General features: G+C 43.4%; 1 protein-coding gene across 2 annotated transcripts in view; it reads right to left on the minus strand.

Annotated features, from left to right (window-relative positions):
• The window catches only part of LOC111066625 (tyrosine-protein phosphatase 99A), a 114,654-nt gene that overhangs the window by 13,945 nt on the left and 78,822 nt on the right, over positions 1-21,887 (minus strand). For both annotated transcript variants that reach the window (XM_041591686.1, XM_041591685.1), the window contains exons 9-10: positions 2,780-2,983; positions 903-1,183 (exon numbers count right to left, since the gene is read on the minus strand). In XM_041591686.1, coding sequence (XP_041447620.1) covers positions 903-1,183; positions 2,780-2,983 — 485 coding nt within the window. The remainder of the gene's footprint in view (positions 1-902; positions 1,184-2,779; positions 2,984-21,887) is intronic.

Consider the following 21,887-nt stretch of genomic DNA (forward strand, 5'->3'; position numbering starts at 1 on the left):
GAGGGAGAGCGGGAGAAGCGGGTAACTTTGCAGTTTTAGATATGGCAAAGGGGTCGGCTGTGTATGATAAAATTTTATTGTTGCGAAATTTGTTTGCTCTGCCACATTCGCCACGACAAACTTTTACATTTTTTTACTTTTTCCACGGTGCTAAATAAAATGGAAAGACATGGCACAAAGGCGTTTTTCGTTTTTGTTTCGTTTCGTTTCTTTTGTTTTGTGCAGGAAAAACAACATAAATTTAATTTATTTTCGCAGGTGGATAAGCCCTGTGCATGTGTGCAGAGGTAGATCGCAACTGTGTCCATGTTTTGGGGCCATGGTTTGGTTTTGGTGGCCGCACAAAAGTACGCTACACCTTTTTGGCCCTGCCCAAAAGCCCCCAAAGGAATCGTGTGTGTGTGCATTTTTTCGGCATAGAAATTGTTGCGAAATATTTGCAGTTACCACGCCTGACTTTTCCACGTTCCCCTCCCACCCCATGCACACATACTGCATACATACATATGCAGTGTTGGCTTTTCTGTATATCTGCTGTTTGTTGCATAAAAATGCAATTATTATTGCCAGCATTTTATTTTCGACTCTTTTATCGAGTGTCGGAGTGCGGAGTGGGTGTGGCGGCGGACTATGCACTATCTGTGTGTATTAGGCAGTTTATCATAGAAGTTCTCGTTTTTTGGTGAGGATCCCCCAACCAAATGGCCGCGATAAGCCAGCCAGCACGATTGACATATCACAAGGACTGCTAGAATAAGGCCAACAAATGTGTTGGCAACATCAAACTACCCTAACTTGCCAAAACAGCAATGAAAATGTTGCTAACAATGACACAAAATGCTGGCAACGCTGCAGTTGATTTATGAGTATCAGACTGCCATCATTCATTCATCGTTACTTACCGCCGTTTCCAGTTCCTTGGCCGAGGCATTGATCCGTATATCCCGATGCGAATCCTGTCCCGCCAGACGCGTTTTTATGACATAGAAATCGATCGTGTTGTAGAACTCGTAGGGCCTGCGCCAGCGTATCGTTATGGATTCCTGGGAATGGCATGTCAGATTGACAATCGCCGGCGCACTGGGACCACCGACATCGGTGCGCTGGGCAATCTGATCGGAGGGTTCGCCCTCGTTCTTGGTGGTAAAGGCCTTCACAATCACACGGTAATCGGTATAGGGTCCTGTCAAATATACGTGTAAATTTTTGCATTAAGATAATTTGGCAAAAATTATGAAGAATACCTAAAGAAAACCGCTGAAATTATAGAAAGAAAAAAAATATACACTCGGCCATCCCCTTAATTGGTTTGAAACTTCGATTGCTGATTTATTTATTCGTTTGCTGGTTTGTGCGGACAGAGTAGCCTTTTATTTGCCTCATTTACATTTGGGTTCGTTCTGAAGCGGCAGGTTGAGGATTTTATTACTCGTAAATGCCACGACAACAGAATGTCAAATGCATTCATGCCGAGTATAGCAGCATATACCAGCTGATACGTCTGTATTTATATATCCTCCAGAGAGACAGAGAGACGTGTGTGCACCTTTTCAGGGCTCATTATGAGACACGTCACCGCATGTCAGGGTGCAGAGAACACAACGGTGACACGACGGCTCCATTGGCAGCTTGGTTGCTGTTCGGCTTTATAATTAAATTTTATCCAAAAAAAGAAGAGAAAAAAGAAAAAATAAATGCTCGGGACAGAAGGGCGGCAACAATGGACCGATTTTTGCATGCAGCGACGGAATAAAAGAACGAATAAAAAGCGGCCTGGGCCTGGGGCTGGGGCTGGATCTGGCGCTGAGGTGTCAGCTTAAATTGGATTTAATTAACAGCAAGAACTGCTGACATCTACTTGGATTAAATTTGGAAATAATTAAATGTTGCCAGGCAGCCAAAAACCTGCAACCGGCAACCCGGCAGCCTGCATGCCACAAACATTACTATGGCACCCGCTCGCAAAAAAAAAAAAAAAAAAAACTCTTTGAAATGTTTGGTTTATGTGAGTGCGAGGGAAACTTTGTGGCAAGTGTTGCAGCAGGTGCGGCAGCTACATACAAGACCTGCAGCACCTGACTCTCGCGTATAATTAAATTAAACAAATGGCGGCTGGGGAGGCGGGTGTCTCAGTGGCAGCTCCAGCTCCAGCTCCATCTCCATTTTGATGCGGGGCATAACTTTGTTGCAAGTTAATTGCATTGCTTGCAGCGGCCCGATCCCACGCTCCCCTAAGTAGCTGCTAATATGGCGCTGCCTCTGCGCTTCTTCAACAATGCCACCAAAAATTGTTGTGTGTGGCTGTATCTTAGGGATGCTGATGATGCTCCTTTCCAGCCGTAGGACTGGAACTGGCGCTGCTGGGGCACGGTGCGGGTGGGTGTACAATTATAAGCGTCAAAAGTTGTTAACAAACAAAAAGTGGCAAGCGAGTGGCAGCAAGCACTTGAAACTATTTAATTACAAAGCGGCTGGCAAACAATTTGACTTGGGCTTCAATTAGAGGTAATAATAGCTTCGGCCTCCACGCGGGGAGGCCTCCCGGGGAGGTGCCCCATTGGTATTTCAAAGTAGGGGGAAGGTTCAAGGGGTTTTTTGTGTGATGGAGGTGTAGGCTGTTGTTCCGGCCCGTGGGCGTTCCAACTTTCAAGTGCCGCGCGTTCCGCCATTGACTGCTGCTTGACAGTTTGATGGCTATGGCGATGGGCGATGGGGCGATGTGCCGTGACTGTACCTTTCCGTTTAGCTATAGCATAATTAAAGTGAGGTGAAAACTTACGCAAATTCTGCAGCTCAAAGTGTATGAGAGTTTCCACCGAATTGCGCGAATTCTTTACAATCTCCACGCCCGTCTGGTTGTCGTGTATGTGGAAGACATGGTAGCCGGCTATGGCACCGTTCTGGTTCTTTGGCGGATGCCATGACATCGTGATGCTGTTCGCGGACACATCCAGCACGGTGAGATTCTGGGGTTTGCTTGGCACTGCAAAGAAACGAGGATGGGGGGTTGGATGAGTATCAAAAAGTCAAAAGTTAAATTTGCTCATGTTCTTAGGGCATGTTCGGGTTGCATACTTTTCGGCTCAGTGCCACAAAAGTTAAGCAAACAATCCAAGAAGAAGGGGTAGGGCAGGCCAGAGAGTATCGACTGGAGGCTACCCTTTGATTAAATTTAATTTATTTGAGTATTTGCTGACGTCTGCTGGCTGTGCTGTGGTAGGCCTGCTCGTTTAATCCTACTTTTTGTACAGGGTAACAGACATGTATATATGTACATATGTATATATATATAATAACCCTTTGCTTTGAGTGCTTAAGAAGATGATTGCCAAATTTTGAGTTATCAAAGGCCACACAGCTGTTAAATGTTCAAAAGTCTGCACTTCACTTGCAGCCCCTTCTGCCATCGCTGCCGCCACAAAGTAATCACGTATTTGTGTATGAGAAATGTTTGCATACTTAGCGGCGTAGGACCAAGCACACACAAACACATGGGTAGGAAATGGCACGCCGGATGACGCCAAATAACAATGCATAAATAATTTATTAAATAACAAAAAAGAAAAGCAGAGAAAATCAAATAGAAGCGGAATGAAGCGGAAGACGGAGGAGGGGGAGGAGGAGGAGCAGAAGTAATCGCAACGAACGAATGAAAGAAAGTAAAATAAATTGAAATGAATATTTTTCAGAAGCAGATAAAACAATTTATATTCAAATGGCAGGCAGGGACATGTGTGAAGGAGGAGGGTAGAGTGCTGCAGGGAAACAAAAAATTATATATTCAATTACGGGAGCGAGAGAGGGTGAGAGAGAGACAAGGCGGCAGGGGGAGAGGGCAGCAAAAGAATTGGCGCAAGTAAAGCGCAACGTAATCGAAGCGCATAAAGAAACGGAAATGCGATTGCTGGCAATTTATTATGGCCTGCACTTTCCACTAGGGCAACCCTCACACACACACACACACACACACACACCCATGTACGATACACCCATGCAGATGGTGGCTTATAATCCAAGGAAACCAAACGGATGCAAAAGCTCTCTAGCAATAATTTCATTTGAAAGCCAAAGGACAACACTCGACCATGTGTGACAGCCAAAGGGGTTGCTCTCTATGTATGCGTGTATCTGTGTGTGTGGTGTGTGTGTGCCTTTTGTCTGTGTGTGTGTGTGTGTGTGTATTTGCAAGTGGCAAAAAGCACTAAATGGTAATTTATTTTACTAATACAACAAAAGCCCTGCCAGAAGGGCAGAGAAGAGCAGCAGCCGAAGCAGCAGCAGCAGCCAGAGCAAAAACGTTTTGCAATCAAAAGAACAAATGAGTGACCCGAGGGCGGGGCACCCCAACCAGCCAGCCACTTGACCCAACACAGTGGGGCCATAAGACTTTTGCCATGCAAATGCGATAAAGCTTAACAAAACAGAATGTGGTGTTCCTATTCCCATTTTCCATTTCCCATTTTCCATTGCCCCTTTTACTCTCCCTCTCACTCTCTTTCCTACCACATATGGAAGCAAATACATGAGCATGGCTATGGCTATGGCTATGGCTGTGCAGAATAAACAGTCGCTGTCAATGTATAGAAATTTATACAATTCAATAAATGGCATTTCTCCTTTCTTTGGCTGTACTTCTTCTGCTTCCACTCCACTCCGTTCCATTTCCCTTTATCATCTTCTTCTTTTGCAATTGCAAACGGAAACGGAAATGGAGAAATGGACAGAACGCGAACAGAAGTAGGAGTAGTAGTAGGAGTCAGAGGCAGGCAGGCAGGCAGTCAGGCATCTGCTGCATCTGCAAAAAGGGAAAGGAAAGGAAAAAGCCAATTTATAGACTCGGAACTCAAACGCGAAGGACGACGAGTGCGAGGGCTGTATTAAAATCAATTAAGCAACAAAGTGCTGCATACACAGAGGCTCCAACGATAAATGTCCTTGCCATAGAGAGACAGAGAGAGAGAGAGAGCAAAGGGTGGCCGTGTTCACAGAAAAGTTAATAGGTTTGCCAGTTGCCAAAGACAGCTGGCAGGTGAGGCACCTTCGTACGTATGTACCAAAGGCGAGAACCGAAGCACTAAGTGCTTGTGATTGGTTTGTGTTTTTGGCAAATATTACATGAATAATTGAGAGAGAGAGACTCTGAGCTTAGTGGCGTATTCAATGAGCCAATGAACCATGTATCTCAGTGTGTATATTGGGGATCTTTTCCGCCCAGTTATCACAACATAAGGAAAAACCATTGGCAAATTAAAAGAAAACAATAGATGGGTTTGCCAAGGCAGGCGCGCCGGAAGTAGCCAAGTGTGAAAAAGCCAAAAGAAAATCCGCCATAGAACAGGCTCCACACATACTAGTACTGGAGCACCCTCAAAGCGCGCGTGATTATTTTCACAAAGGCAACGGCAGGAAGTAAAAAATGAATGCAACAAAAACAACAAAACCAGAGAAAGAAAATCAGAGGGAAAACTAGGGAGCGCGCGCCTGGAAAAACCAATACGGACGACGTGCTTAAGTTGTTAAAAACTCCAAACAAAGAGGCAGCTTGAGAGCAGTCGTGACAAGGGGCGTGGTGTTGGAACAGGGACAACATGGTGTATGTGTTAGTGTAAGTGTGTGTGTGTAAAGCAAATAGCATTAAGTTGTCTGAGCCTCGAAAAAATAAAAGAATAAACGTATAACAACAACGACAACGGCTTGAGGGAGACAAAAAAAAAAAAACTTGGCTTGAAAATGAAGAAATAAAAAAGAAGAGCAGAGACTTTTGTGAGGCACCGAAGCCTAAGACACCCTTGCAAAAATCTCGAATTCTATTAAAATATATCCAGGAATCAAAGGAAATTATAGAAGATATATTTTTAAGTCGGGGGGATAATTGTGGATAGTAGCCACAGAAGTGTGAATGCCTAAAGGGATTTGGCTCACAAAAAAGTCGTTATACCCTTCACGAGAGTAAAACTACAAGTTGCACGGCTGGGCTGAAGCACTTGGTCCCATTGTCGTTGGGCATATGCCTTATTTAGTTGTTGCTCTTGGAGCTTTATTGTTGTTGCCTAACTTTACGAGCTGCTTTACGGATTTGGCCAGACGTAAAAACTAAACAAAAGCCGATGTGCACAGAGTAAACACACAACACACACACAGAGGGAGGGGTGCAGAAAAAGACACACAGAGGAGAGACACACACACACACATGAGGGGAAAAGTGAGAGAGCGAGACAAACAAACAATTAGAAGGAGTTGGGAACAAAAATACACACCCACACATAAAGGACGCCTCGGATGCCTGCCTTTGAAAGGCGTCAAAGGCGTCCAATTCTCCTGCCGCCTTCCCACAAAGGCACAAAAATTATGCGAAATAAAGTCCAAAAAAAAACAAGAAAAAAAAAGAGAGGAATAAAACAACATTCAACACAACAGAAGCAGCAGCTCCACCCCCCGCCAACAGCTTTGATGGCCAAGAGCAAGCACGGAATGGGCCAACGGCTCCACAGAGCGTGCCAGCACTTAGCGGAAGTAACGCGGCAGCCATTTTGAATGCACATGTGTATGAATGAGTGTGTTAGCGTATGTGTGTGTGTGTGTGCGCACCTTTTTGAACTTTGATTGCAGACAGCTTGAAGGTGACTTTTAAAGAGTGGGTGGGGGTGCTCTGCCACAGAGTGATTATGAAAATGTTTGCCTTCTGGCTAAAACTTTCAACCAAATTATGGCGCAAAACTTTAGACACGTTGTAGGACATGTGTAGCACCTTTAATGCTGCAAGAAAACTGAGCAATATGTTGGGATCGATTAGTAATCGATTAAAGTAAGCCAAAGCCAACGCTTGTTATGCGCTGATTCCAGTAAGAAATGCAACAAGCGCGTGAAAATTGTATGATATTATTTATACGAATAGTAGTACGATATTAAAGCTTGAAATAATGGGGCGAAGTTCTTATCTTCGGAGTTACGAGATATGTAATAAAGGTACTGGCTAATTGTCATAATAATAAGGTAGGTTAAATGCCAATTGGTATTTTATTTAGCTATTTTATTAATTTAACGCCTTTGATTAATGAATAATTATTCATTAAATGAGCTTTTTTATGGCGCATATGGCGTAGATTATGATATATTTACGAGTATTAATAGCAGACTGTTATAATTATTAAGTTATTAATTAACAAGCAATTTAATCAAATTAAATAACGACTGAACAAATTATTCAGTTCTCAAATCAATGAAACGCATCATCATTATATAATATATTTAATTATATTCATAAAAAAAATCATTTATGCTTCAGATAAGGCCATGAGAAATGGCATTCCCATATGAATCAAAACCTATGTGACAAAGATTAATTTACAACTTTAAAGTACACACAGAAGTCACAACTACAAAGAGATTTGGAAATCTATAGAAGAGACAGTTAATAAAAAGGATATTGAGCACACACCCCAAGGAAACAATTGGAAAATGCCCGAATTTAAAGCTGTTTTAATCCGTATTTAAGCTATGCAATTATTTCACCTATTTCCCGGCCTAAAATCACTGGAGTTTTGCATACTTTTAATCCTTATTAAGTATAATTATTTCGCCTATCGAAAGCTTAGTTTTCCATAGGCCATTGAACTTCACAACATTTGCCCTAATGGCTCACACATTTTGATGAACATTTTGTCATTTGTGTAATGGAAAAATGTAAGCTTAGACATTTGCCCAATGGCCGCCAGTCATGTTTGATCTCACAAAGCCCTGTCAAATGCACAAATAAACGATAGGCAAATACACACTAGCAGATAAAGATACAGATACGTTTACGTTTACATACAGATAGACACAGAAGGACAAAAGACAAATGGACTCTTCAAAGTGCTTTTGTCACTCAGGCTGTCAGTGTTTAAATTTAGTCGACCCTTTTTGAATTTGATTTTTATTCAGTAATTTGCCTAAATTTTGAGAACCTCTGACATGTGTCGGATTTTTTTGGGGGGTTCAAACATACCATAAAGCTTCAAAAGCAAATACGTTTTGGGACTACCTTTAAGTTGGCTTTTGTGTATAGAACTTTTACTAATTAAGAGACCCACCGTCTGGCTGGGCCAGACTGCGGATGGTTGCATTTTCCTGCCTTCGTGGCCAAGAGCATGGCGATAACCATGGCCAACACCATAGCCGCCGACGGCTTTGTGCCACGGTTATCGGCAGGAAGTTGCACATGGAAGCACCATCATCATCGTCGTCGTGCCACCACCAGACCAGTCCAGACCAGAACAACGGAGGCCATGCCAGCCATCCGGCCTCGGGTTCGCTTGTTTTTCGATGCTTGAGACACGGAAACTGTTTTAGGATCGGGTGCTGCTCCCAGTGGCGGCAGGTCCCAGAGTCCTGGCTCTCGGTCCGAACAACCACACAAAAACAGGCATCAATGTCACGTTCAAAGTGTCGAGTTGTTGCACTAACAAGGTGTTTATGATTTAAAGCGCCAACTCACACCAGCCCACCATCGCCCAAAGGACATCAGGAAGTGGGAGTGGGGAGCGGGGAGCTGGGGAGACTAGGCAGACAAAAGGCATCCATGACATGTGACTTGAAGTGCAAAAAATGCCAACACACATAAAGAGAGTGGAGAGGGGGGACCTGTGCAGGCTCTCGAATGGCATTTTTCGTAGGCGTTTCGCCACAGGGGTTGGTCTTCGTCTCTCGTATTCCAGTCCCAGTCCCAATCCCACATCCCCTCCCCACATTCCACTGCCACTGCCACAAGAAAAATTGACATGTTGAAGTGCAGTTAGGCGGAAGTTGTCGCCGAGGCAACATTTTTCTATCAGTGGAAACCCCAAACCCCAAAGAATGGGGGGCGTGACTAAATGCGGGTCGGCACGTGGATGTGCGATAACAAAAAGGAGCGGAGCATGAAGAATGTTCCTGCCCCCACTACCCATCCACAAATGCAGCATAAAAAAAGGGCTTATCTGTGCTCTTGATTTTGATTTCGGTTTTTTGTTTGTTTGTCGTGTTGTATGTTGCCATGACGTAGGCCATCTATCAAAATGTTTTCTCGTTTTTTTTTTTTTGCGCCAGGTTGTTTTTTTTTTGGTCGGGGAGTTCATAAATTAGCCGCAGCACAGTGCAGCAGATAAGTAGGCAACACAATGGAGTGTGCATATCAGGGTAGGGGGGGAGGTCCGTGGAAAAGCGCAGCTCAATGTGAGTTTCATTCCCTGTGGGCTGTGGAGTGTCAAGTGTCTGCGAAGGTTCTTTGCTGGCTTATCATTGTCAGCCGGGAGACGCGCCTTGAGCACGCGCCTTGCCCCCAACAGAATTACAAGTTTCGGTGTGTGAGGCAGAAAGTCCTTGCATGCGTGAGTGTGTTTGTGTGGGTGTGTGTGCAAGCCATGTTGCAAATTAAAATCAAGACAGCAGCAGCAGCAAAGCCCCACCACCAATGATTGATGGCTGTTTTTCATCGCACAGCACAACCAACAACTGTAAAAAGTTCAATGATTTATGCTTTTGCCAGAATTTGTTGCTGGCTAAATGATTGTTTTCCCTCCTGGGTCCTGGCTCTCCTGGCTCCTGGCTGCTGGCTTCCGGAGATCTCTACTTTGCTCTCACTACTTTGCACTTTTAATGTATTTCTTGACAAGTCATGTTCATAACTCAGTGTCCTGTAAAATTCGAGTTCCAGCATATCACAGGAGGAAGCATAAGAGAGGGAATGGGATGGATGGAGATGGAAAGCCTTGAAAGTTTCCACTGGATAAAGTTCAAAATCAAAGTTTTCGTGGCTCGGTTTTTAGTAGTAGTTATATTTTTGGGGCAAGACTTTTTGTTTTTTCGGTTTATTTCGTGCGCAGAGACGCAAATCATTTGTCAAAATACTCGCACAGAGCTGCCGCTGCTGCTGCTGCTGCTGCTTCTGGATGGTTGTTTGCCGTTGACAAGCCAAAAGTTGTGCCAATTTGTATTAGAAACTTCGTTTGGGGCCAGCCAGGCCTGTGCCTGCGACCGTGCCGGACATGGACCGACCACCTTACTTCTGACCCCCAAGAATCACGGACTGGCTGGTGGCCACTTTGTGCTCTCAGCTCTTCGCCAAAGTTCAGGTTTCGAGTGGAATATTTATCTTCAAAGTGTTTGCATTCGAGTCGCGTGGCGGTGGTGTACAGTGCGTAAAGTATCTATAAGACTGCTTTGAGCTACATCAATCGATGGATTCTAAACAGAGCTGACAGAGTATTTTTGGGGCGTTTAAAGTTTTAAGTGAAATGAAATAAAGTTAGAAGTCGATTAATCATCACTGCTATCGAACTGGTTAAGTTTATTTGATAAATTATTAAGTGCGCTGCCACTATTAGTTAGCTACTATTAAATGCGATCGATTTTCGATTGAATTAAGCAAGAGAACGTAGCAGCTTAGCTTATTAATTATTAAAAGTCGAAAATAAATTTGGCACTGCATTTAATACTTAATTGAAAGAAGTGATTTTCTTTATTTTAATCGATTTCGATTAAATTTAAATTTAAGCGAATAATATTAAATAAATAAATAAAACCTGCAACTAAATGTACCGCAACTTGCGTATCTGTTGCGCTTATCTCTCCTTCAATGATCAATCTTAAAGATTCTTTTGGAGATGTCACGCACTGTAGATAAAAATTTGCAGTTTCATCACGATGTGGCATCTCCAATTCATTCGACCATTTATTCTGTGTCTCTTGGCCATTAATTCCGATTCTTGTGTGGCAGTTTCCAGCTGTCAAAGTTGTTTGTCAACTGCTGTTTGTCATAATGCTCGAAAGTTTTGAAAGAAGCGCTGCATATCTGACAGATACTTCTCGCACTTGGCTGAGTGTAAATTGGGGGTACTTTTGCCTCCACTGCCACTGCCACAGACTCTGAGTCTGATTTCCAAGTGCTGACTGCTCCACATGAAATTAGCGCCATGAAAGTGAGGGGTCGTGATCCGAGGTGGTGGTGTTGGTGGCAGGGGGTGGGGACTTGATGAACTGCACTATTCATCTCATCGCCGGGCCATGAAGCCCGAGAAAGTGTTACCCCGAATTGTGACAGCGCAGCTGCGTCTTGGAAATGAATTTACAAAAAATTAACTCAACACTCAACTGAATGGGGCAGCAGGGGACTGGTTGTGGCACTTGCTGTTACACGAAAGTTTAGGGCAAAAACAATTAATTAAACTAATGACTCGCTGGATTTTTGCAGCAGCGGGGGCTGCCACGAAATGATTGCGTAAAAAATAAGTTTATTTTACCGGGTTTATTAATTAAAGTGTTTTGCTGTTCGACGGCTGCCACAAGGATGAGTTGGCCAAAACTTTCCATTACATTTCAGAATTATTAGATAAATATTTCAATGAAATGAAATTGCACCTCCCTTTAGGATTTGTGTACTTAAAAATGGAATTTCAATCAAATCAAAGCTTTAATTTCTTCTGCGAATTATTTGATTGGTTTTTCTTGGAAATTAAACTAAAAGTTAAATCTTTGCTTTGAGAATTATTGGATTCCAATGAAACAGGCAACATTTTGTTTAGAGCTGCCTCAATTTGCGGCTTTAAAATTCAAATTTTCCATTAAATTTTCCGTATCGATGATTTATGTATGTTAATTCATGCATACAATTTAAATTCTTGTTAAAAATTATGTAAATATTTCTAAGCGTTCATTTTGTGTGAAAAAAACAAATAATGTTTTTTCTGTAATTCCAATGTTATTATCTGCTAAAAACAAATGCACAAAAAATCAGATTTACATACATATATACTCATATGTATGTATATACGAGTATAGGCATGACTTTCATATAGATTGCCCTATCTATAGAATTTTCTGAGACTGAAATACTAATTACTGGCACGAGAAGCAGTTTTACTGAAATGACGCCGCTGTCAGAGTCTGACGGCAATTTGTATACATTTTTATTTATTTATTTAATTTTCGTTTCGAGCTGATCTGTGGCTCTGAGACATGCCATTTGAGTGTTCAATGAAGCAGAGACCTTGAGCTACACAGAGCACACTACCCCGTACCCGGCCTCACCCTCTTTGGCCTGATTACGCCCACCTCTTTCTGGGCCATAATTTCACTTATTAATGCGAGGGGTGGGCCGGGCCAGCAGCAAGCAAAAACTTGGCCAACCAACAAAATGCAACTTAATACTGCTTTTGCGTGTGGCCAGCAAATCAGCCAACAAGGGTCAAGAAATTTTCCGTGCAATTTCCCAGCTGTCTGTCAGTCCATACAGGGGGCCACGCAAGGGGTAGGGCGTCCGTGCATTGAGCGTCATGCAAATTGATCAAAGGCCAAATTTCTTTGCTCTCTAATCTGGTGGGAGCGAGGCACAAGTCAGGGGGCTGGGCTGAGATGTTGTCAGCGGCTTGAATTTAATGACATGACCATAAAAATAGTTGCTGCAGCTTAACAATAAAATACCAAATAATTGTGGGCCATAAAAGTTAAGTTGTTAATTGTTTCAGCCACTATTCAGGCCTGGTGGTAACGGGTACGCCACATCGCGTGTCCTGTTTGTCGACACACATTTGCCACACAGAAGTATATGGAGATAGGGTGGAGGTGGTGTGGTGGCACGGAGTGGCAACAGGAAGAAAGATGGGTTCGCTTCCAAATGAATGGCTGTTGTTCTTGCTGTTCGGCACCCGCTGGCCAAGTTTTAACGAGCAGACGGCCGCTTGTCAATGCCCGGCCATAATTCATGGAGCGGGAAACAAAAAAAAACAAAAAACAAAAAAACAAACAAGAAGAACAACTACAACTGCTTTTGGGCCCGGCCAAAACAATGTTAAATAATTCATTTGGCGAACGTTGAAAGTTTTGCGTGAGAATTTCGCCATATTACACGAAGGAGGGTGACGGCTCCGACCTGCGATGCGCTGCCCGTTATGGGGGGCTGCGTGCTAAGCCGGAAATGAAACCCCTCTTAATTGCCCTGAAGTATGCAGGCAATCGTAGGCTTCGTCCTGCTACATACTTTGCTTTATATGTAGTTGTTCGCCAGATAATAACTGAGCAACTGTCTGTGTTAGGGCCAAGTTAAGGGTTCGTCCCGCCGTCTCCCGTGGTGTCAATGAACCACGTTGGCAGAATAATTGGCAAGTCCTGTCAATGCCTATCGAACTTTGTATTTGTTGTTGGATTTGTAATGGACTGCCAGGGGTAGTGCCCCAGGGCGTACTTTGTCAAAGTTCGTCAATAATTTAGAAGAGAGCACAGTAAAGGGCTGGCATAGAGCTAGAGTTTAAAATGGAAAATTTAATGAATCAGCTTTATGGGATTAACTGGTTCAAGATTGCAGCTCAGTCGAAATTATAGAACAAAAAAATATAAAAAATAATAATAACTATTTACCATAACTTTCATCGACTGCAGCATAGGGGGGTGTGGCATCGTTAAAGCCAAGCCCGGAACCATTGCCCATTTCCCCAGCGACGGGAGCGGGCCCGGGCACAGCATTGGCAAAGGACAAAGTGGTGGCCGGCACCTCTGGCGGCTGATCCTGCTGCTCAATGGAGGTTGGAGCTGTGGGTTGCTGCTGCTGTTGCTGCTCTTCGGAATGGAACTGGGATGTGGTGCTGTGGGCGGTGCTGCTGCTGATGCTGCTGCTGCCGGTGGTTGCCAGGTTGAATTCAGTCTCAAGTGTTTCCCAACCGGAGCCGGTTTCGGCCTCAGCATTGACTAGATCGGCCAGATCATGACTCGGGCTGCTGGAGGAGCTGCTGCTGATGATGTTGTTGGCCATGGGCGTTGGCGCACTGAAGGGCGCCGGCGAGGAGGTGGTGGGCAGCGCCGTGGCACAATGCTCCGCAATGCTGGCAAAGAGCATTAGCTTCAGTAGGGCTCGCAGCAGGGCGTGCTGTGGGCGTGGCATGGCGATTCGTTGTTGGAAGTTGCAGTTGAAGATGATTTTCTGTGTTGGGATTTGCCCTCTTTGATTCTCACTCGGTTTTGATTCAGTTTGTACGTGTTTTGTTGTTGGAGTGCTTTTTGTGCGTTCTCGTCCCACTGTGCAGTAGGACTGGAAAGTCTTTTGGTTGTCTCTCGTTTTGCTTACAACATTTTGTGCGTTGTTTTCGGTCTGTATTTTGTGCTTTTTTTTTACTTAATGTTATGATCGAGAATCACTCAACGTACTATACTTAAATGATTTCCATTTTGGCACTAAAAAAAAATACCTGTTTAAATTACAAGTCCGGAAGAGACGGCGAAGAAAAGCTAAGCGAAGCTTATCTCTGTTCTTATTTTGCTTTTGTCGATGATTCGCTGGCTGTTGTTGTTGTTGTTGTTGCGCCTCGCCCCTTAATGTAATAATAATTGCGGTTTTGGTGTAAAACATTTTTCAAATCTGCCAAACCTTAAAAAAATACCTTCGAACTGAACCGGAATCTTAGTCCCTATCTTTACGAACAGGGTATAACGAATTATCTTATACGTTTGCAATGCAGGCAGAAATTTTAAAGACAAAAAATTCTCCCTCTCGAATCCAATAAATCACAAACTTTAGTAGATTCATGGTTACCTCATAACTCAATAATATTTTATTCATAGCACCATGGGACGCTTCATATTTAAGGGTATTAAACGCTTCGACTCGGCAGGCTAATTTTCTTTTCTCTTCTGTTTTATTTATTTTATTTTTATTTATGTATGATAATTTATTGCATTTTTTCAATACTCTTCTTCTGTTTCGCTCCATTGTTTCTCGTGCCCTGTTCTCGTTTATTTCGCTTTTTGTGTGTTCTTTTGCCGCTTTTGTTTATCGCATTTTCTTCACACTTTTCTGCGCTTTATTGTTTATGTATGGGCCCTCCCTCTCTTCCACTCTCTCAAACGGAACCATGAAGAGAGTTCAACGGGGTTCATCCGCAGGCAGCAAGGGGAGAGCGAGCAAGGCACAGCGATAGAGAGAGTGAGAGAGGGGCGCGCTTGCAGAAGATGCAGCCGCATTAAAAATACACTCGCGAGCATATAAGTATGTACCCCTATCCACAGACATGTCGTCATACAGACAACCGTACACATATATATATATACATATATAAATAAGTAAATCTTTGCCATATACAATATGAAGAGAGCTCGCCAACAAATTGGCAATGCCCACAAACGACGACATGTGTGCGCCAGCTGCAGCCTGGAATGGGATGGGATGGGGCTAGAGCTACGCTACAGTTGGGACTGGGGCTCCGGCTGGCTGGGAGGGGCAGCGAGCAAAAAAAAATCACGTATAATAAATGATTGGGCGTTAAGATTAGGCCAGAGGCGATCAACTGAATGCGCTATAGAGCAAAACTTTAGAGTGCTAAATATAAATGGGGACGGGACTCTGATCAAATTAAGCGATTCTGCTCCAAAAGCGACAACCAACAGACTTGTACGATTCACTTCAGATTTAAGTGACAGTGCGAGGGGAAGAACAGCAATAGCATTTGCTGTTTCAGATTTAAGTTTACGAAATTGATCATTTACTAATACGATGCGCAATAGATCCGAATCTATGCAATTTCCAAATACCCAGACCCGGACCTACACACCATCACCGGATCAGTGAAACATTCCAACGGCAATTCTTTCTGATTACGCTTTGTTCTCGCCTTGTTATCCATCTCGCTCTGCCGCACGCACGCACACACACCTCAAACAATTGCAGTGCACAATGGAAATGGAGAAGAATGGCAGAGTGAGAGGCAGAGGCAGAGGAGCGGCAGGAAAGGAACTGGACAAAGTGCAAATTACAGGGAGCTCGTGCTGATTCATTCAGAATTAGCCTCGGCACGCTATGCTCTCTCTCTCTCTCCATCTCTCTTCCACTCACTCGGAGAGTGTTAAGTGCTGCGCTGTGCTGCTCTTGTTTGGCCAGGCAAAACCGCAACCGCAGTCGCAGTCACAGCCGGCGTTGCATCAGCGGCAGCGGCAGCGGGGGCTAATTAGCAGCTCATCAAATTTCCCGCATGCAAAAAGTGAGCCAAAGAGCGGAGAGACTTGTCTTGGGTGTTGTTGGGTTGAATATAAAAAAAAACGGTGTTAGACGAAGAGGAGTACAAAACTATCTTCGGGTGGTGCCAATACCTCTGATACCCTTGCAGATCCATCGATCCCCACATGTAGCTTCGAAGCATTAGACATGTTAAGGTTCCAGTAATAATGCTAAGGCTTTCCTATTCTGCGTTGCCAACATTTGGCCATCATCAATATACCCTCTGCCAGGGTATACAAATATTATTGAATTCGAAAAGAAAGACAGAAAAAGGGAGTCACGGAGATAGTGAAGGAAGAGAGGAATAGAGGCACAGCTCTATGAAACGAAATGGGAAAACGGGTTCCCGTTCCCTGTGTGGGGGGGCCTGTGGAAATTGGCCAATCAAGCGACAATTGTTGGCCATTTGTGGTCGTAAGTACTTAATAACGGTAAACGGGTCAGCGGCTCTGTCGAGTGGACAGCTCTGATTAGCATACGCCGCCGCCGCCGACCACTGACCTCCCTTCCCACCCAACACCCAACCCCCTGCGGCTATTAAAATGAACTGACAGATAATTGAAAATCACAAAAATAGAAAAGAATCCCTGCCAACAGACTGGGGGCAAGGAAGAGCTCTAAACAGAAATCAATTGGAAGAAGGCAAATTGCCTGACAACTGCAGACCAAAAAGCAATGGGAGACGAAGGCCTCCTCAGATATTGTTTTGTGCTGTATGCTTGATTGTGTACACATGCCGAGGTACACTCACAGAAAATGAGTGTGTGCTTACGTGCATTCTGAAGAAAGGTATTTTAAGTATGAATATCCATTAAATATAACCATTATCGTCTAGAGTCTAGACTCTGACTCGTGACAACATGGGGCCCAAACCTGCGTTAAGCTTCATTATTCAGTGCCCTAAAAGATACTACATGAATATGGGCATAATAGACGATTTGTCTGTCAGACTGATAAAAAGTGAAAATGTCTAAAGTTTGAGTGGAGTGGAGCGAGCTGTCAATACGTGAATATATGTATTGTTGGGTTACCGGAAGAACTGCGTGGGTCTTTTATCCGACAACGGAAGTTGGGCTTAGAACGGTTGTTGGTTGGCTCAAAAGGTAGAGAGAGATATTTGTATGTATTTTATGGACTTATTTGTGAGAAAGATCCACAGCTGTGAACCCTTTTATATTGAGAAGGAAAGGGAATGTGTGTTATTATTATTATAAAAATTTTCACACAGCTCTCAGATATGTATGTACATTAAACTTCTCTTAGGCATTTGTTCTGTTATTATTTACAGTACAACTTCGTTGGATGGGAAACCCTCTTTCTCCAACCCAGGGAGAGGCACGAGAAAGAGTACATTAAGTGAAACTATATGCATTCATTACATGATTTTCGACTAAACAAATATGTACTACATACATATATACTATTTAGTTCGCAGCTAGAGCTTTCACTGCAAATGTTCTGATACTTCTGCCATATGAACATCTAATTTCCCTGCTCCAGGGAATTTTATAGCTTCCTGGAAGCCCTCTCGTGCAGCATAGCACACGCCACCTGCCATCGCCGCAGTATAAACAAACTCCGAGCATATACGCCCCCCCTCCATCCCATAATGAGCGTGAGATTCTCTGATAACCCACATCCGAGGAGGCGTTCGCCACTTGGGCTCCCGGTTTGTTTATCCGACCGGGCCCCCAATCGGCTCTTATGAATGGCCCACATTGTGCGGCGTGAAATAAAATCACTTGTTTGTTTATTCGGCCAACACTTGGAGTGCCGTTAATTTGTAAGCCAAATAGAAGAGGGACCTAATGCAGCAGCAGCAGCTGGCGAACAGAGCAGAACAGGGCCCGAATATAATGACAGTCATGGCTAAGGTCAGTGCACTGGCGCTCTGGGATTATAGTATGCTAGATGCGCATGCACCGCAAAAACCGGGAGGACCAGGACCTAGGATCCCTGCGAAAAATCAATAGAGCCGGGCCCCAGTGCACGTGCTACGGATGCTACAGTCTGCCGTAACCGTGGGCCGGATAGGAGGGGGGCTGACAGCTCAATTCGCTGCAGAAAAGCCGAGTCGAGACCCAGCCCCAAAATTGCGGCCGGGAATTGTGTCACTTAACTGTCGGCGAATTGCGCAGCCCATGATTTTGTTTTTGGTTTCTCTCTACTATTTGGTTCCCCGTCATCCGGTGGTTCATCTGTGGGGCATATGGATCCCCATTTCTGCTCAAAATATGCTAAATTATTGACATAATTTACGTTGTAAATAAATTTTCAAGCCCCGATTTCGTGTTCGTTCTTGTTCGCCTTGCTTGATGTCGCTCCCCGTCCCTCCCTCTCTCAATCACTTACGCTCATACAAAGCGGTAAAATGTCAACAAAACACAGCGAGAGAGAGAGAGAGACTTGACGACTCTCTTGCGTGCTCTCTCTCTGGTATTCTCTGTCTCTCTCTCTCAGCGACTCGTTTTGAGCGAATTTATCTTTGGGCTGTTTTTTCTTTTTATTGATTTCTTGAAAGGTACACAAAATGCGGAATAGCAACAACAACAACAACAATGCGCGGAACAAAGACAACAGCAAAGAGTGGTATAAAGAAGAAGACCGCGAAGAGGAGCACTATTCCACGATTTTTTGTTTGTTGCTAGAAATACAATCACAATGCATATTCATGGGAGATTATATCGGATGCCTCAGTTATTAGAAGGCAGATCTCTATAACATTTGACACGGGGTCTTTTATATTAATGATTTATCAGGCACACGCATATGCATGTTCCATCTTTCCATACAAAAGTCTTTCCAAATGTATTAGCACTGCAAGCACACTATATTATATGTATCTTTCTGTGAATACGGTTTATAGATTTCAGTTTTGGTTTGCTTATATGCTGGAAAAACCATACATATCGTTCTGTGCTTATGGATGGTTTCGCAGCACGGAAAAAAAGGCGGCTGCTGCGCAAAGAATTCGAGCCACACGCACACACAGGACACACACAGTTTAGTGGTTTTCCAGCATGTTTTTCACAGTTTTCGAACACAACACTTTGCCAGTCAGCATTTGTGATTACTTGATGTTTATTTCATTGAGTATTTAATGGTTATTTTGTTAAATATTTGCCTCTTTTTGCATGGCCACAATCAGAAAAACTACAGCGACGAGACAACGACGACGGCGGCGGACGACAGACAGAGACAGCGACAGCGGCTGTCAGATAGATTCGCCGCGGCTGCCAAATTCGCCTCATTCTCACAAGCGGCTGCCACCAAGGTAGATTTATACAAGGTGAGGTTGTTTAGTTGAGCGGTGGTTTAGTCCCATAGAATTTTGCAACTCATTTTCTATCCTTGTGTATTGCGGCGTCAGAAACGAAATATTTGGCTAACATCAAAGCCCTCTGGGCGATGTACGCACCTTTTATTAACATACTTTTGCTGCCAGTTAGAGAGCGTGAGAGAGAGAATGGGAAAGAGAGTGAAATGCTCTCGCTAAAATGCTACCAAGTGCGAGAGCGAGTAAGGAAAATTTCAAATTGTGTGGGAATTTTTGTGGCGCGCAATTTAAATGCCGTGTTATTTCCCCACTTATCATGCAACTCGATTTTGGCAAAGCGAAAAGCGTTAATTGAAATATCAGCTTATCGGTAATGAATTGCTATCAGCCATGGGGCATGATAGGTACTTGGTATTTCTCATTATCTGTGCTATCAATTGGATATATGGCACTTATCGTTTGTAATTAGTGTGTAGCCCATGGATTCTAGTCGTGGAACGGGCACGCAGATAGCATTCTGTGGCTCCGACTAACGTCATTTGGGGCATTATATATGTATACTATGTATAACCAGTTGGTAACCATATTATGCTTAAACAGCGCAGCCTTTGCGCTTGAATTGTATGGGTTTCCACCCACAGGAGATACATCATTAGGCATTAGAATGAAATTACCTGCCTATGCAGGCGAACCACTTGAAAACTCATTATAACAGTATGGCTAACCAGCACACGCACACACATAGCACACACACTCATACATACTCCGAGTTGCTCTAACTGGCAGTTACATCAGCCACAAAAGTAGGCGTTGCACAGCACGGCCCAAAGGCGTTAAAGCACTTAGATTTATGGACCCTACACACACACAAGCACGACACACCCACTCTCACATACACATACAGAAATACATACATAGCTATGTACATATATACATACATATGTATGTGTATATACATATAAGACCTTTGGAATGGGCCCGTTTACTTTTACTCGTTTTATGCATTTAATAAAAACTTTCACTTCAGTGCTCGCACTTCATTTTTGCAAATACCCTTTAGGAGAGGCTACTGTGATTTTGCTGAGAAAAATGAGCGATAAGCATTAGCAGCGTAGTCGACATTGACAATTAAATATGTTTAAGTAAATTCCTGTTGAATATTGGATCCTCATAGCAGTTATAAGAATAAAGGATCTGCAAAGGGTATGTCAAACTTCGGCACTGAGAGGCTACTTTTTTTTTTGGTTTTCTTGCATCGGAAAAAGTTTTGCCGCCTGCATTGAAGTTGGATACTTAAAAAGTAATTTCTGCCAGCTTTGGACTACGCCCCTAAAAAAGGGATGTGGCCCCTAAAAAATGTTAATGAAATGATTTGAATTATGCTTATGCTGGCATATCGTATTCTGTTCATTTTTGTTTTTTTATTTGGTAATTCAGGTTATAATATTTGTGGCTTATTAAAAAGTTAAAAGCCGAGCGAGGTGTTGCCTGGCATGACCGATACTCGTGCAACCGCAACATAGAGTGGTGGCAGGGGGCAGGGGGCAGGGGGCAGGAGGAGGCTGCTAAAGTATGAAAAAATCATAAAACCCATCAAAATAATGTTAATTCATTAAGTGGCAGTAACTTGGCCGGGCGCCCAAGTGTGGGCTATAAAAATTCAACGCACAGAAGGAGCCACCAGGAGGAACCAGCAACATCCCAAGGAGCAGGAGCATGGAGCCAGGACCTGAACAGAGGCCTGCCCTGCGGCAAGCAACGTGCGGAAAATGAATGATTTTTATTTATATTTTATGGTTTTTTTTTGTTGCTACGTCTTTTCCTTTTTTTTTGGGGGGGGGGGGGGGGGGGGGCTGGTAATTAGAGTCGGTTTATGCCGCACTCTCTTTTAGCCAGGTGTATATCAGTCCGCAACAGAACCGCCCGCAGCAGCATCGGCGCCAACATGCGGCTTACAATAAACTGGAAAATTATGTGAATGAGTTTTCTTAACTTTTCTTTTGCCTTCCCTCTCCTCTCTCTCTCTCTCTCTCGCGCGCTCTGTCCCTCTCTTAAGATTTATATGTGGCACATGGCGGGGCAAATCCAAATCCCTTACAGAACACAGGACAGGACCAACAGACCAAATGAAATGAAACAAACAAGCCAAGTTAAATGAACAACTTTCGTGCATTATTTATCTGTGGCAAAGTGTGAGCAGCACTGAGAACCTGCGAACGGATGTCCTTGGAATAAGAGAAGTCGACGAAGCAATGACCTGACATCTACTCGTATATGATGATGGTAGCAACAAGGAAGGAAGCTTTTATTTATTATTCTTTCTTGAATGTGAAATACAGAAATAAAATCTTTAAATTCCCTTTTTATAAATTTAAAATGTAAAATACATTTCAGCTATAAATTCTTTTTGCAGGAAAGATTTTTTAGATAATACTCGTATGTGAAACATTTTAGCATGAGATGCCGCTGTATAGGTCCCTTCTTTGTTCAGTTTATATTTATATTTCAGAATTAATTAGAGATAGACTCATTTTGTAAATCTTCATCTGTTATTCTCATCAAAAACCGTAAAGTTGTGGGCATGGAAATTAAGGAAATTAAATACACATACTC

Source organism: Drosophila obscura, unplaced genomic scaffold (assembly GCF_018151105.1).
Source record: "Drosophila obscura isolate BZ-5 IFL unplaced genomic scaffold, ASM1815110v1 contig_150, whole genome shotgun sequence".
Lineage (NCBI taxonomy): Eukaryota > Metazoa > Arthropoda > Insecta > Diptera > Drosophilidae > Drosophila > Drosophila obscura.